This window comes from Lissotriton helveticus, chromosome 2_1, assembly GCF_964261635.1.
Source record: "Lissotriton helveticus chromosome 2_1, aLisHel1.1, whole genome shotgun sequence".
Classification (NCBI taxonomy): domain Eukaryota; kingdom Metazoa; phylum Chordata; class Amphibia; order Caudata; family Salamandridae; genus Lissotriton; species Lissotriton helveticus.
In genome coordinates, this window is record NC_136059.1 from 825,344,846 (window position 1) to 825,360,581 (window position 15,736).

Consider the following 15,736-nt stretch of genomic DNA (forward strand, 5'->3'; position numbering starts at 1 on the left):
GATATAAAGGCAGCAAAGGAGGAAAACCAACTGAAGTTCTGGCATCACTAGATGCCAGGTCAGGATCGCTGGAGAGACCTCCTGGTGGTGTTGGGCCACTCAAACTCGTGACATGGGCGTGGGGTGAAAAGTGGTGCAAAATCGCGGAGTCACCGGGATCTGGAATCTTTGGGTGAATCTTGGTTGAGCAGATTCGGTGCTCACGGAAGACGTAGTCTTTAAATATGTTTGCAGGGCAGGTCCTCTGTGCTCTGCGGGGCTACTGGACACCCCGGGGGTTTCGCAGTAGTCAGGTCAGAGTTGGGACAGGCGTATAGGGCTGGAGCCAAAGCAGTTGGTGTCCTCTTCTTCCAGGGTCAGCACTGCTCTTCGGTCCTCCTTCCTTCTTTCTTTCTCAAATCTGAGGAGGCAAGGTTCAGGGTCACCCCTAAATACTAAATTTAGGAGCGTTTGAAGGGGTGTGCAGGTTGGGACCAATGGGTCTCTTCCTTGGGATGGGTACATCCCCTATTATGCCACCCTCCAGTGGGAGGGAGCCATGAGCCTCTTCCTATTTGGCTGGGTCCCCTTATCTTCAAGATGGAGGAGACTGAGATGTGTGCTTCACCTTGACTCTCCCACCTGAGGGGTGGGGTTGGCAAAGGTAGGCACATCTCTCCTCCCAGCTTGGTTTTCCCTCAGATTCTCGCACCCAAAGTGGGGGGGGGGGGCGGGGCGGAACCAGTGGGAGCCAGTTGCCAGGTCAACAAAAGGCAGGGACAGCTTACAAAGGTGGCAGGCATTTGAGGCTTCCCCTTCATGGACCCAGCCATCTTGGGAGCTGAGGCATGGCACCTCTGCCCAGGATGGTCTTTGTTTCTGGACTCAGAGAGCAGAGCCTCTCTAGTCACGGGCCCGAAAACCTGTCTGGTGGTGGCAAATGGCAGGCAGCCATTAGGGAATCACACCAGGGCAGCCCGTTTTTCAGTGGGCATCTCTTTGAGCCCCTCTGAGTGCATTTCACATTAAATCCCACACTGCCATCAGTGTGGGTTTAGTGTGTTGAGAGGTTTGATGCCAAACTTCCCAGGTTTTAGTAAACCCATTATGGGGATGTGGAGTTCAAACGACCAACTCCCAGATCATATACTCTTTATGGCTTTGCTACACCTACAATTGTCTAAGAATGGACTTAGAAACTGTAGGGGTACAGAGCGCATGTCTCTGTACCCTCACGTGAGGGCTAGTGCACCCTGCTAGAGGGGTTAGTTACCTAGGCCCGAGGCAGTGGGTTACAGGCATGACACCCAGGGATGTGTGCCATGTCGGCTCTTCACTTTTCTCTCCACCAGAACAATCAGCCTACAATGGCAGTGTGTGAGTATTAGGGTACAGGGTCTCTAAGGGTAGCACAGTAGGTGCTGCAGCTCTTAGAGGCCTTCCCTGGCCACAGTGCCCTTGGTACCCATGGTACCTTTAACAAGGGGCTTACCTGTGGCCAGGGATGTGCAAGTTGAGGGTACAGAGGTACAGTTTTGGGAAAGAACACAGGCCCTGCAAAACTGATTTGCAGGGGCCTGGGACACATCAAGTCAAGTTGCATCAGATGTCAGGCAAAAAGTGGGGGGTAACCATGCAAAAAGGGGCACGTTTCCACAGCGCATTTTCAATTATTTGTAAAGTAACTTTCCTGCCTCCATGTTATTTCCAATTGTTCCAGGACTGGTTGCCAAGATCAAGGCAGGAGAAATGCACAGTAGCCTGGTGACTCCAAAACTGGTCAGTTAATCCTGGTACCAAGGCATCTTACAACTTCCTGTTTCTCCCCCTATCCCCTCTCCGCACAAGCTCATTCCAGTTGTCCTGCCATAAACGTCAGACACTTCATCCCAGTCCATTTTCTCTTAGCATGGCGCCGAAGCATAAGAAGATCATCCATCTAGAGATTATATATGACTATTGAAAATTACTTGCTTAGGCCAGGTACCTCTCCTCTAATAAGATGTGCTAGGCGAAGAAGGAATCTTTCTGTAATGGGTTTGCATTCCAGTGCATGCTCAACCACGTCAGTTGCTTGCTTATCTGTTAATACTGGTTAAATCGAGACTTAAGTGCATTTCTGTATGCATTTCAGTATGAGTGCATTTAGTGGTGATCTCCAGATACGGTTGTTCCAGGTACATGCCTTTATTCTCTTGTGAAGTAATCACATCATTTTAAAGGTCCCTTTAGGTTCCTCCCTTCAGAGCAGAAGTTCCCTAATGTAATGTGAATTGAATGCATTCTTATTGCAGCTCAAAAAGAGTTAATTTAAACCTATCCATAGTGCAGACTTGAAATATGTCTCTTGGAAAGGCCCCTTCCATCTGCTGATGACATCAGAATGCTGGAAGGATTAATGAACTATAGACCCTCACGGTCAATGATCCTTTATTGAAGTTCACTGAGGATGAATTTAACTAACTTGCATCCGGATTTTCATCTGAATAAACTTGTTTGCTGCGCTTTCTTTCCTAATCCATCAAATGAAGTTGTAATGGCAGAGTGCTCCTTTAGTGTTAGAAGGTGCCTTGGGTTCTAGATAGCTAGGGCAGAAGCATTGGGGTAATTGTATCAGCTCTTCATTTCTTTTGGACATCCAAATGAGGTTCATTCTCTTTTCAAGAAGAGTATCACCAGATACATTACTGCAGCTCTTTAGGGCTACCACAGCAAATCTAACAAGCCACTGAGTATCAGAATCTATGGCAGTGCTATTTGCTGGTCTTTCATTTGCAGGGCAGTCACCTGGAGAGGTTGTCACACCTTCATAATGCACTACTCTCTGGACACATACTTACAGAGGGAATCTATAATAGGACAACCAGTACTTTGCATCCTTTTTCCTTAAGCTCTTTCCTTAGTCTATTAAGTATAAACGATTCAATCCTGGAGGAAAAACAAGATACTTATCTTTAACTATAGTTCTCCAACATTAGTAACTTTCTTGGGTTAGCGTGTTACTACCCCTCCTTCTTCCTGCATTTATGTGCTTTGAAATCTGAGCTACGGTTGCTTCAGGGAGTGGGAGGTGGAGTTCAAAGCTCTTCCTCCTTATTATTTGGAGTTTTAATAATTTCCAATGTGGGGAATGTGCTACTAAACTAGAACTGTTCACTTCTTTCTATGGATAATTGCTCCTTTGCTCTGCTGTTGTATGTGACCAGAGGCTCCCACCTTGGTGACCGGGAAGTATTCAAGCTTGTGAATCATGAAAGATACCAACGCTGGAGAAATGTTGACACAGATCAGTAGTTTGTGTGTTTCATGTGGCATGTTTTAGCAGTTCTGAAATCCAGCCCTAGATTATCCGGCTCAATAAATATTTGTAACCTCTCAGTATCAATTTCTTCCAGTCAGGCACTCTTTTCTTCCATATCTTGTGTGTGCAGTATTAGGACTATAAGCTTATATGAAACTGGAATATTGCCAGAAGATGTTGTCTTGCAACATTGTTCCTCTGTATCAAATCTGTTTGATCACAGACCTTGATCCAAAATGTTGACACTCTTCTATAGCAAATCTTTCTTTGTTCAGAACACCCAACATAAGGTAGGATAAAGTGTAAGGCAAGTTCTGATTTCCAGACTGTTTTTCCATAAGTTGTTCTTGAAAGATATTGTACCTTAGTATCAAGATAATGGCTCCATGCCGATCTATATTTGTTTGTGTTGTCTGGATCTTTATCATGTACATCCATCTCACATTTATCAACCAGACGCAACCTAGAAGATGACCCTACAAACCCCACCATCAGCCACTTTGAATGTAATAGCATCTTGGATGGGTCAGAACTTCCTTAATCTTCTACTAAAATTAAGATCCTTCCTGTTTTCAATAAAAATAAATCTATAGGTGGCTTCTTTATTTTCCATGCTACTTGGAGATTGTCCCATTTTAGGAGTCGTAATAGACTCTCTTCCGAATTTTGGAAACCGATTACTAGTGTAACCAAATACTGTTTCCACCAGATTCGCACCCAATGACACTTTATGCTCTTCCTGCCCTTTTCCCACAAGGTAATGGCCACAATCAATTTTGTTCAATCACACCTAGATTATGTTCATTCTGCCTATCTAGGTCTTCTTCAAATATCCCTAAGCTGCTTACAGAAAATCCCAAAAGCACTGGCAAGATCCATGTTCTATCTCAAAAAGTTTGACTCTGCCTATATTATGTTTGCCAACTACACTGGCTTCCAGGGAAAAAAAACAGATTCTCTTCAAAGCATTGTGTTAGATCCACAAAATCTTCCATGAAATAGCTCTGAAAATATTTTTGGACTCATTTAAGAAATACATTAATTTGAGAAGCCTCTACTCTTGTAAGAAGGCTATTGTTGTAATCTTGCCATGCAAATACACAAGGTGTACAGTACGAACAATAAGTTTACAAGGGGTGAAATTATGAAACAGACTGTAGTCTGCAGTCCTATTTATGTTGCTTGTGGCCTGCCTATGTACAACTACACCCCCAAAAGACCTCCCATGGCTGCTTCAGCTCCTGCGTGAGACAGGGAGTCGGAGTCCTGTCTTTGAGCCCAGTTCCTAGCATGGCTGGTGAGATGTCCTTTTTCTTTTTGGATAAAAGTTGTGTTTGAGAGAACATGCCCTCAACCGCCTTTCTCTTCTCATTATTCTTAAATAAGATGCTTGTTTTGGAGAATTTCATCTATGTTGGAAGACTGTCAAACCTGTGTTTCCTACACGTTGGTAAACTATGTATTTGTTATAAACACTCACTAGCACATTGCAATATCTCCTACCCGGAGATATAATCACAATACTTTGATAATAGAACACATAAGTAGCACAGAAACACAGTGGTCTCCAGAGGTAGACCAAACCATATTCTAAAATAGTGGAATGCGAACTACGAGCTAAGTTGAGACTGTACCCAGAAGACGTAGTAAAGCCGGGGACCCAAGGAACCACCCAAGGTAGGTAACCAGGAACCCCATGAAGGCCGTGTGCAGAGTGGGAACACAACTGCGTGCTCAATATAAGTAAATGGGTAAGTCACGGTTGCAGTTTTTAAGAAGAATGTCCCTTCCCAGAGGACTTGGAAGAAACCCTGTGGAAGATGTAAGGTTGGAGAATCTCCCCACCTGTGGATACCCTGGGAACTTGGATACCTACACCAAGGAAGCCGGGTGCATAGGTGCGAAGTGACTTTGGAAACCGCTGTGTACCACAATGGAGGACATCATTGAATATGCCGCTGGCGACGAAGGTGAAAGAGTCTGGTGGAACCCAAAGGTGGATTCAGGATGAGAGGTACCTGCAAGCGGAGGGTATAGAGTGTAAGCCACTCAGGAGTGACCAAGAGGCACAAAGACAAATGACCACCGGTGTCGGAGATACAGGGAAGTTGACGGTGCGCTTGGAGCTTCAGCTGTGTGGACCGTGCGACACTGTGGAAGGCCAGGAGTTTTTTCGAGCTGTCCCATGTCGGATGTCAAGAGCCAGGGCGTCAGTGTCTGTTGGGTGCACCAACAAGCCTTGGCAACGGCAACAAACATAGTATGCGAAAAAGGTGTGGTGTTGGGACCAGCAATGTCTAAGTTACTCACCAGGAGCAGGTAAGTCAGAGCAGGCCCCGAGCAAACAGGGGAGCCCACTGGAGACAAAGAAAACCCTAAAGAGGACCCATGGGCGGAAGGCACAGGAGTTGCAAGAGGACCTCGAGCAGCTTACCAAACGATGAAGGCTCATGGTGCAGAGGATGCGGTGCAGGCAAAGATCTTGGTTGCAGGAGATGCTTGAGGCTGGAGCTTCTTGGAGACTGAAGATCTCTGGTGAAGAGAGACAACAAGCCTTGGCAACGGCAAGTCGATGCAGTGCACAGGGGTACTTATCCAGGGGTTCCGACGAGGGATACTGGCTTCAAAATTACTGTGAAGACAGTGCAGGCCTCGATGAAGTTGCAGAACCACAACCTGTGTTGCCGAACCTTTCGGAGTCCGTAGGAGCTCAGGAACAGCAGACTGGTCAGCTTCATTGCAGTGCCCGCAGATGCAGGGAAGTGACTCTTTCACTTTAAAGGAGATTCCTTCGGGTGTCTTGGATGTCCACAGGCCTGTAGAAAATCCTGCATGGAGCACAGGCACATACGACGCAGAAGACTGGAAGGAAGACGAGACCAGGAGCAGCAGGAGTCTTCTCAGTTGCAGTCTCGGTTCCCAAAGCAAAGTCCAGCAAAGTCCAAAGTGCCCAGACTGTTGTAGATGAAGTGGTTTCGGATCTGAATAATGTCCCATGATGAATCTAAGGAACCCCCCACAGGTAAGCCCTGAAGTATCCTAAGGAAAGGTTTGGGACGATTCAGGGGTCCCTTCCACAGGAGGGGCTGGACAGTGGGGAGGATACTCCCATGTCAGTTGTCCAGTTTCGTGCCAGAGCGGGAGCCAACTTCTCACTTAACTATTTCCAACTGGAGTATGCAAAGAGGGCACCAAATGGGCTCTTCAAAGCAGTCTAGTGGGGCTGGCAAACTTCCTCACCCTATCCCAATGCACTAAGTCCTGTCTGGGAGGTGGTCACACCTCTCTGTGACAGGAAACCTATTGTTCTGCCTTCCCCTGCTCGAGCTTGACTCAACAGCAGGAGAGCATAATCAAGTCTCTGGTAGGCAGCAGCCATAGTTTGCTGTCCGAGTCTAGAAGACTGGTACCCACAGCACTGAGGGGCTCCCATAGGAGTTTTACAGTGCATGGAATCATACTTCCAACACTGTTTGTAGTGGTGTTGGGGTATGCTTCCAACATGTTTGATACCATACATGTCATGGTTCATTATAGCCAGTTTAGAGTTAGCCATCGGGTATGCGCATGGCCACTTCATGTATCATAATGGCTGATGCACTTGTAACCCGGGAGAATGGATTTCGTGTTTTGTAGGGATGTCCTGCTCTTGCAGGGGCACCCTCACACTTATAACCAAGCACCCTGCCTTCACGATTGAAAGGCCTGCCTTAGGGGTGACTTATAGGTTTTAAGTGCAGTTACCTCTGGTATAAGGAAACTTATATCTGTCGTACGTGGTGCTAGCACCAGCTTACACAGTCTGCAAGGGCAGGCCTATAGTCACAATTTGAGTGGTTTCCCATGGGTGGCATAATACATGCTTCAGCCCATGGGGGTCTCCTGGACTACCTATGCCCTGGGTACCTTACTACCATATACTGGGGACTTACAAGGGTATGCCAGTAGCCAATCTGGGGTGTACCTAAGTACTCACCATGTCCAACGTAGGGAAGAAGCACAGAGACTGGGGTCCTGATTAGCAGGATCCCAGTCACGCTAGTCAGAAAAACATAATGACACCAGCAAAAAGTGGGGGTGACCATGAAAGCAGATCTTACTTTCCTACATGCTGTAAACCAATTTACCGATCCAGTCTAGCTCCTGGGGAGAATTCTAAGATAAGGAATGTGTGGCTAGATTATGTTTCTACCAGATAAGGCGTTACCTGAGGTAAGTAACTTATTCGACAACCTAAAAAACTCACAAAAGCCATATGTGACTGAGTTCATAATTTACATATGAAGTTCAACAACACAGCAACTACCTCATAGCCGAGAGTAACTGCTTTATGGATATCAATAAATGAGCTTGTGGATCATTTTCATTATTTTATATTCATACACTCAATTAATTCCATCAGCTGATTACATCATGGTTTAAATGTGAAAGACCCAGCTCTTTATGATTTTATGACATGTATGCAAAGTCCTTGAACTGGGGGGCTGAATCCACTGTTCAAGAGATTTGGTATAGTGAAGTTAGATGCATCAATGTTATTAAGCAGCATAACACGGTGGCAGTGTCTCCAACCCGCTTGCCGGTCGCCTCAAGTAAGGAGAGCGTCTATGGAATGGTACCAATATAATTTTTAAAATCAAAAGTGAAATGAACTGTGGCATTATTTTTTTTATTGAAAAAACACAAATTTGCTAAAGTGTATTTTTAAAATTGGAGCGCATTGCTTGCACCACACGCACTCACCAAGAAGCAACTTTGCTTCCAGACATCCTCGCGTGACCCACGGTGGGTGAAAGCGCTAGGCTGCCGCCTCCCACGGTAACAAGGGGGTGGTAGGCTTTTTACTCACTTCCTGTTCACTTCCTGGTCCACTGGGAGCGGTTAGCGCTCTAGTGGATCCACACAGCGCTATATAGGTCAAGTCAAGTCAAGTCATAAAATTTGTATAGCGCACTACATACCCAGAGGGTTTCAAGGCGCTTAGGAAGGGGAGGAGGATTATTTGTCAAATATCCACGTTTTAAGCTGCTTTCTGAACGCTAGGTGATTCTGGGTGAGGCGAAGGTGAGCGGGGAGTGAGTTCCATGTTTTGGCAGCCAGGTATGAAAAGGATCTGCCTCCCATGGTGGTCTTGTTGATGCGAGGTACAGTGGCGAAGGCTTGGCTGGAAGAGCGAAGTTGGCGGGAGGGGGTGTAGAAGGACAGTCGAGAGTTGAGGCAATCTGGTCCGATGTTGTAGAGTGATTTGTGTGCGTGGGTAAGCAGTCGGAAAGTGATCCTCTTATTGACGGGTAGCCAGTGGAGGTCTTTAAGGTGGCCAGAGATGTGTTCGTTGCGTGGGATGTCTAATATGAGCCTGGCTGAGGCGTTTTGGATTCGTTGTAGTTTCTTCTGGAGTTTAGCGGTGGTACCTGCGTAGAGGGTGTTTCCGTAGTCCAGTCGGCTCGTGACTAGAGCGTGGGTGACTGTTTTCCTTGTTTCGGATGGGATCCAGCGAAATGTTTTTCTGAGCATGCGAAGGATGTTAAAGCAGGAAGAGGATACGGCGCTGACTTGTCTGTTCATTGAGAGTGAGGAATCCAGGATGACGCCAAGGTTTCGTGCATGGTCCGTCGGGATGGGTGCTTTTCCGAGGGCTTCCGGCCACCAGGAGTCGTCCCATGCTGAGGGGGAAGTACCTAGGATGAGGACTTCTGTTTTGTCTGAGTTCAGTTTCAGACGGCTTTGTTTCATCCATTCGGCGACTTCTTTCATTCCTTCGTGTAGGTTAGTTTTAGCGGTGCTGGGGTCCTTGGTGAGAGAAAGGATCAGTTGAGTATCATCCGCGTAGGAGATGATGTTGAGATTGTGTTGGCGGGCGATGGCCGCGAGGGGGCTCATGTATACGTTGAAGAGGGTGGGACTGAGTGAGGATCCTTGAGGTACTCCGCAGATGATTTCAGAGGCCTCGGACTTGAATGGTGGGAGGCGGACTCTCTGGGTTCTTCCGGTGAGGAACGAGGTGATCCATTCCAGTGCTTTTCCTTGGATTCCGATGTTTCTGAGGCGTTGTAGAAGGGTGATGTGGCAGACTGTGTCGAAGGCTGCAGAGAGGTCGAGGAGGATGAGGGCGACTGTGTCTCCATTGTCCAGTAGAGTTCGAATGTCGTCTGTAGCTGCGATGAGGGCGGTCTCAGTGCTGTGTTTGGCGCGGAAACCAGATTGTGAGGGGTCGAGTGATTTGTTGGCTTCGAGGAAGGCGGCGAGCTGGTTGTTGACAGCTTTCTCGATGACTTTGGCCGGGAATGGAAGAAGCGAGATGGGGCGGTAGTTTTTGAGTTCGGTGGGGTCTGCTGTTGGTTTTTTCAGAAGGGCGGCGAGTTCAGCGTGTTTCCAGTCTTCTGGGAAGGTAGCGGAGTTGAAGGAGCAGTTGATGACGTCTCGGAGGTGCGGAGCTATGACTGAGTCTGCTTTGTTGAAGATGTGGTGAGGGCATGGGTCTGTGGGGGATCCAGAGTGGATGGAGTTCATCAGGCGGATGGTGTCCTCAGTGGAGATTGGGTTCCAGGTGTTAAGGGTGTTTACGGGGGGAAGATGGTCAGCAGATGGTAGGGTGGGTTGGCTTCCGGGTTGGTTGTCAAAGCTGTTGTGGATGTCAGCAATCTTGTTGTGGAAAAAAGAGGCTAGGGAGTCGCAGAGGGTTTGAGAGGGGGTGATGTCGTTGGAGTTGGCCGAGGGGTTGGAAAATTCCTTGACGATGTTGAAGAGCTCCTTGCTGTTGTGGGCGTTGTTGTCAAGTCGATCCTTGAATGCTGTTTTCTTGGCTTTTCGGATCAGTTGGTGGTGAGTACGGGTGGCGCATTTGAAGGCGTCCTTGTTGCTGGTGGATGGGTCTTTTTTCCAGGCCTTTTCAAGGGAGCGGCACAGTTTCTTGGACTTCTTGAGATCATCGTTGAACCATGAGGCCTTCTTGTTGCCAGATTTGTGTTGACGTTTTTTCAGTGGTGCTAAGGTGTCGGCGGTGTTGGATAACCAAAGGGTGAGGTTGGAGGCGGCTTCGTTGGCGTTAGAAGAGAGGGCTGGGGAGGTTCGAAGGAGCGATGTGGAGATCTGATCCGTGGTGATTTTGTTCCAGTTTCTTTGTAGAGTTGGTTTGAAGTGGATGATGGGTTTCGGCTTGTTGTAGGTGAAGTGAACGCAGCTGTGGTCAGTCCAGAGGAGATTCGTAGTGTGGCTGAAGGAGACATGGTTGCTGGAGGTGAAGATGGGGTCGAGTGTGTGACCTGCGATGTGGGTGGGGGAAGTGACCAGTTGTTTAAGTCCGAGGTTGGCGAGGTTGTCCAAGAGGGTGGCGGAGTTGCGGTCGTTGATCTTTTCAAGGTGGAAGTTGAGGTCTCCCAGAAGGATGTAGTCTTTGGAGGGGAGCGCGTGTGGGGTGATGAAGTCCGTGATGTCTTCACTGAATTTTGCGCGGGGTCCTGGTGGTCTGTAGAGGAGGGTGCCTCTGAGAGTTGTCTTGGGGTCGGTGTGGATCTGGAAGTGAAGGTGTTCGGAGTTAGCGAGGTTGGCGTCGGAGCTGGTAGAGATGCGGATGGATTTTTTAGGTGGAGCGCCGGAGGTGCTCGATGCGGGAAGGAGACGGTGGCAGTGTCTCCAACCCGCTTGCCGGTCGCCTCAAGTAAGGAGAGCGTCTATGGAATGGTACCAATATAATTTTTAAAATCAAAAGTGAATTGAACTGTGGCATTATTTTTTTTATTGAAAAAACACTAATTTGCTAAAGTGTATTTTTAAAATTGGAGCGCATTGCTTGCACCACACGCACTCACCAAGAAGCAACTTTGCTTCCAGACATCCTTGCGTGACACACGGTGGGTGAAAGCGCTAGGCTGCCGCCTCCCACGGTAACAAGGGGGTGGTAGGCTTTTTACTCACTTCCTGTTCACTTCCTGGTCCACTGGGAGCGGTTAGCGCTCTAGTGGATCCACACAGCGCTATATAGCCCTCGCGCCCTTTTGAGCGCGCAGCGATCGCGCGCAGCCCCGCCGAAGACCCGCCAAAGAGCTGCCCGTCTGCGCCCGTCCGCGACAGGACGGGGCCAGGGGCCACAGCTATTGCGCCTCCTACATTATCACGATTAGGTATGAATCCACACTTTATCACCTATTCCACTCAATCCTTACTAGCCCTAAAACCGCTGTCCGCATGTAGTACTAAAATACCATGGCATACTGTGGAGGGAGCCTTTTCATGTTTAGAATGTCATCATCGATTGCTCTGTAATCACAGTCCATCTGAAGTAGAAGCCCCCGCAATAAGGCTGAAGTCTTTCCTTCTTAACGTACGATCCCTGCCCAAACACCAGCATGAGGTATGGGATCTGATACATTCTATCCAGCCAGACATATGTTTCATCACTGAAACCTGGATGAAGCCCCACACCATCACTGCTGTAACAATGGGGATCCCAATCGGATATAAACTTAAACATCTAGATAGAGAAGGGAAGACTGGCGGTGGCCTAGCAATCATACACAAGGATGATTTAAAGGTCACTGTATTTTCTCAATATCAAAGCTCACTACTCGAAATCATGTTTTTTAAAATTGACCTTAAAAGCCACATATTCTGGAAAGGAGCTCTGGCTTATCGCCCCCCAGGACCAAACCCAGATTTCCCGCTCCTCCTCCAAGAGTTGCTAGCGCCCCAACTCAAATCCAACGAAGATTTTATCCTTCTAGGGGACTTCAATATTCATGTAGATCAACCAACTCTACCTGAATCTTACTCCCTTATCACCGACCTGTTAAATCTAGGTCTAGAGATAAAAAACACTGGTCCCACGCACAGTGGTGGCCACACGTTAGACCTTGTCCTCTCCAACTGTTCGAAGATCAACTGCCTTCCAGCAAGAGAGATCCTATGGACAGACCATTTTCTTCTACAATTCTCACTCTCAATTCCCAAAAAACCCACTAACAAAGGACCCTTTCCTCAGACTTGGCGCCGCCAATGGCACAAAATCTCCTTAAGTAACCTACGGGAAATCTGGGTAGAACCCATCATATTAGCAGAAGACACAGCAGACACAGCACTGGAAAAACTCACAGGCTCAATTAAGCAAGCCATTGACACCCTGGCCCCTTTAAAACTATACAAAGAGTATCCCTCCTCTAAACAAGAAAGTTGGTATACTCAGGAGCTAAGGGAGCAAAAACAGAAATGTAGGCAAGCCGAAAAAAAATGGAGGAAGCATAAGACTGAGGAGATTAGAGCGGTCTTCCGTCATGCTCAATCCATTTATTATAAAAACATCAGAACGGCCCGAAAAAATCGCCTTCTGCAACAGCTGGAAGAAGCTGTTAATTGTCCTAAGGAGCTTTTTAAAATCCTTCAAAACTTCATCAAACCCGCCGCATGTGAGAGCCCTGAGGAGTTCTCACAGATTTTATGCGACGAGATATCATCGTTTTTTGAGAGTAAAATAAATATCATATATGAGAAAATAGTGGCTGCCAATAACAGCATGAGCGGTACCAATAAGATTACACCTCTAACCCCGCCTAAAGATAACCCACACCCATTATCATTTTTCCCCCCTATTGAAAGTACAGATCTTCCTCATCTCATTACTCACATTAAATTAGGATCTCCAAATGACCTCCTCCCTGCCAAGATGGTTCCTCCCCTGATCCCTCTCCTGGGCCCCTTTATACAAAATGTTATTAACATCTCCCTTACTAAAGGACACGTCCCTGTAGAGTGGAAAAGGGCGGTGGTAAACCCAATACGCAAGAAAGCTGCATCCCCATGGACCGACCTCTCCAACTTGCGCCCCATCTCGCTCCTGCCATACATCAGCAAAATAGCTGAGAAGCATGTGAACACCTATCTGTCACAACATCTCGAAGCGACGGAGGGCCTGGACTATTCTCAATCTGGTTTCAGGCCGAACCACAGCACCGAATCAGCCCTCCAAACAGTGACCAATAACATCAGAATGGCACTGGATGGAGGTAGCTCTATGATTCTGGTGCTGTTGGATCTCTCCGCCGCTTTCGATACGGTGTCTCACAAAGTGCTTCTTGAGCGACTAAAGGGCGTAGGATTGGAGGGAGTGGCACTGACATGGATGGAAAGCTTCCTGTCAGGCCGTTCTCAAGAGGTCAGGCTGGGCTCCCACAAATCCATCTATAGGGAGCTCAACAAGGGAGTGCCACAGGGTTCTGGCTTAAGCCCTACACTTTTCAACGTGTATGTGGCCCCCTTGGCCAATCTAGCAAGATCATTTGGGTTTACACTGGTGTCGTATGCTGACGACACCCAGCTCCTCTTTCCCTTTAAAGACCTAACACCTGCAATACAAAGATCTTTTGCAGAGGGAATGAAAGCAATATCTACATGGATGTCATTAAATTGTCTCCAATGTAATATTGGAAAAACTGAGGTAATGTTGTTTGGGCAAGCAGCAACACACTGGACACCGGATTGGTGGCCCCTGGAATTGGGCCCTGTCCCCAGCCCTAAAAGCATGGTGAGAAACCTTGGAGTGTTATTAGACCAGACACTCACTTACAAGGACCATGTAAACAAGGTGGCTAGCACCTGCTTCCAAGCTATTGGAATGTTAAGAAGAGTGTTCCCCTATCTGCCAGACTGCCATAGGAAAACACTCGTGCAGGCATTAGTCATCAGCAGAGTGGATTACTGCAACGGCCTCCTTTTAGGAGCAAACGAAGGGCAGCTCAAAAAGTTGCAAGTGATCCAAAACACGGCAGCAAGGGTAGTCCTCAATGCCCCTCCTAGGACTCCCTCCCTCCCTCCCTCTGCTGACTAGGCTCCACTGGCTGCCAGTGAGGGCACGAGTACATTTTAAGACCCTATGCACTATCCATAAAAGTATGATAGGCAAAGGCCCAAAATATCTGGCCAATATCTTCCTGCCCTATGCCCCTGGACGTACCCTTCGTTCCGGCAACCAGCAGCTTCTGCAGGTGCCCAGAATAAAAAGGTCCAGACAAGGAGGGCGAGCTCTGGCCCATCTTGGACCAAAGCTCTGGAACTCCCTACCTTCTGAGATGAGAATACTTACCAACCATCTGACCTTCCGTAAGGTCTTAAAAACGTACCTATTCCCCAGCAATTGATCCCTCTCTGCTTATATGTACTACCCATATTCATCTGAGGATATTCTTACTGGCAAAGCGCGGAGATACCCCTTCGGGGGTCTATTCAGGCGCTATAGAAGAATATAAAATAAAATAAATAAATAAATAACACAGTCAGCATTAGTACAAAAACCTGTTTACAGTTTCATAGCTGCTTAAAATCGATACTCATAATTAATACCTGTATGTAAGTCATGTAAACTTTTTGTAATGGTAATTCTATATTTTTATGTTCTTCAAAGTGTGACATTGTTTACTTTAAGTATAATTGTTAATACATTGCGCATTTCCTTGTATTGAATTGTTAAGTCACATAAAGGAAGATTTGATTTGAAATGTAAAACTACCTTTTATAAAAATATATTGAAATATGTGTTTTTCTTCTTGACTCAGGAATAACTGCTCTAATTCGTCTTCTGAATTTCGCTGGAGAAGAGGCACAGGCAGGACTCACAGTTTTGCTCTGTGAAATATTAACAGCAGTCTATCTAAGTCTTTTCGTACACGGCCTGGCAACTCATTCAAGCAATGAATTATTCCGTATCATTGCTCATCCTTTGAATGATAAAATGTGGTCGGCTGTGTTTGGAGGTGGAGCCCGCATTCCAGGGAAAGGAGAAGTACGATTAAAGCCGAATCGAGGTAAGTGCATTAGTGTATTTTATTATTTTTTTCAAATATAATGCAAAAGCAAGTTGAAATGTTTTTCCAGGTGTTTGTTTCAAAAAGGTTTCTAGTACACAGATAGTCAGAAATAGAATGTTTCATTCTTTTAGAACATACTCCGATGTAAAATGTGTTTACTTTTTAAATTTCCATTTGTGCTAATGGATTGTATTATCTCAATAACTGGAAAACGTCTTACATTCTGTATCACTGACTAAATACCTCCAGAGTTGTTATCATGTAAGCAAAATGGGTACTATGGCATTCCATACAAGACTGCCAGCACACCCACCTGACCTGCGTCTTTTTCTGCTGGACATAAGGGCCTATTCAGGGTGTGGCAGAGACGGAGGAACTCCGTCAAATGGCATTCTTCCTGCCACACCAAATACATGGTTTTCCTGCTTTATTTCAAGTTGGGGAAAGTGCTGGGTAATTTCTGATGAAGACTCCGCCAGCTGGAGGTTACCCTTGACCCAGCAGTCCGTTGTCCATAGGACTGCTGGGTTAGAATGCAGTCACCCTGCCCTATTTAGAGACAGTCATTGCCCGGGTAAATGATTACTGGCCTCCATGAACAAAGATAAAGCCACTGCCGACTGAGCCCATTGTTATGTTTTTGTTTTCTTGAAACAAACCACCG

General features: G+C 46.8%; 1 protein-coding gene across 4 annotated transcripts in view; it reads left to right on the forward strand.

Annotated features, from left to right (window-relative positions):
• DMXL1 (Dmx like 1) overlaps positions 1 to 15,736 on the forward strand; it is a 2,287,446-nt gene that overhangs the window by 1,398,666 nt on the left and 873,044 nt on the right. For all 4 annotated transcript variants that reach the window (XM_078675553.1, XM_078675555.1, XM_078675552.1 and 1 more), the window contains one exon: positions 14,821 to 15,069. In XM_078675553.1, the coding sequence (XP_078531679.1) occupies positions 14,821 to 15,069 (249 nt within the window). The remainder of the gene's footprint in view (positions 1 to 14,820; positions 15,070 to 15,736) is intronic.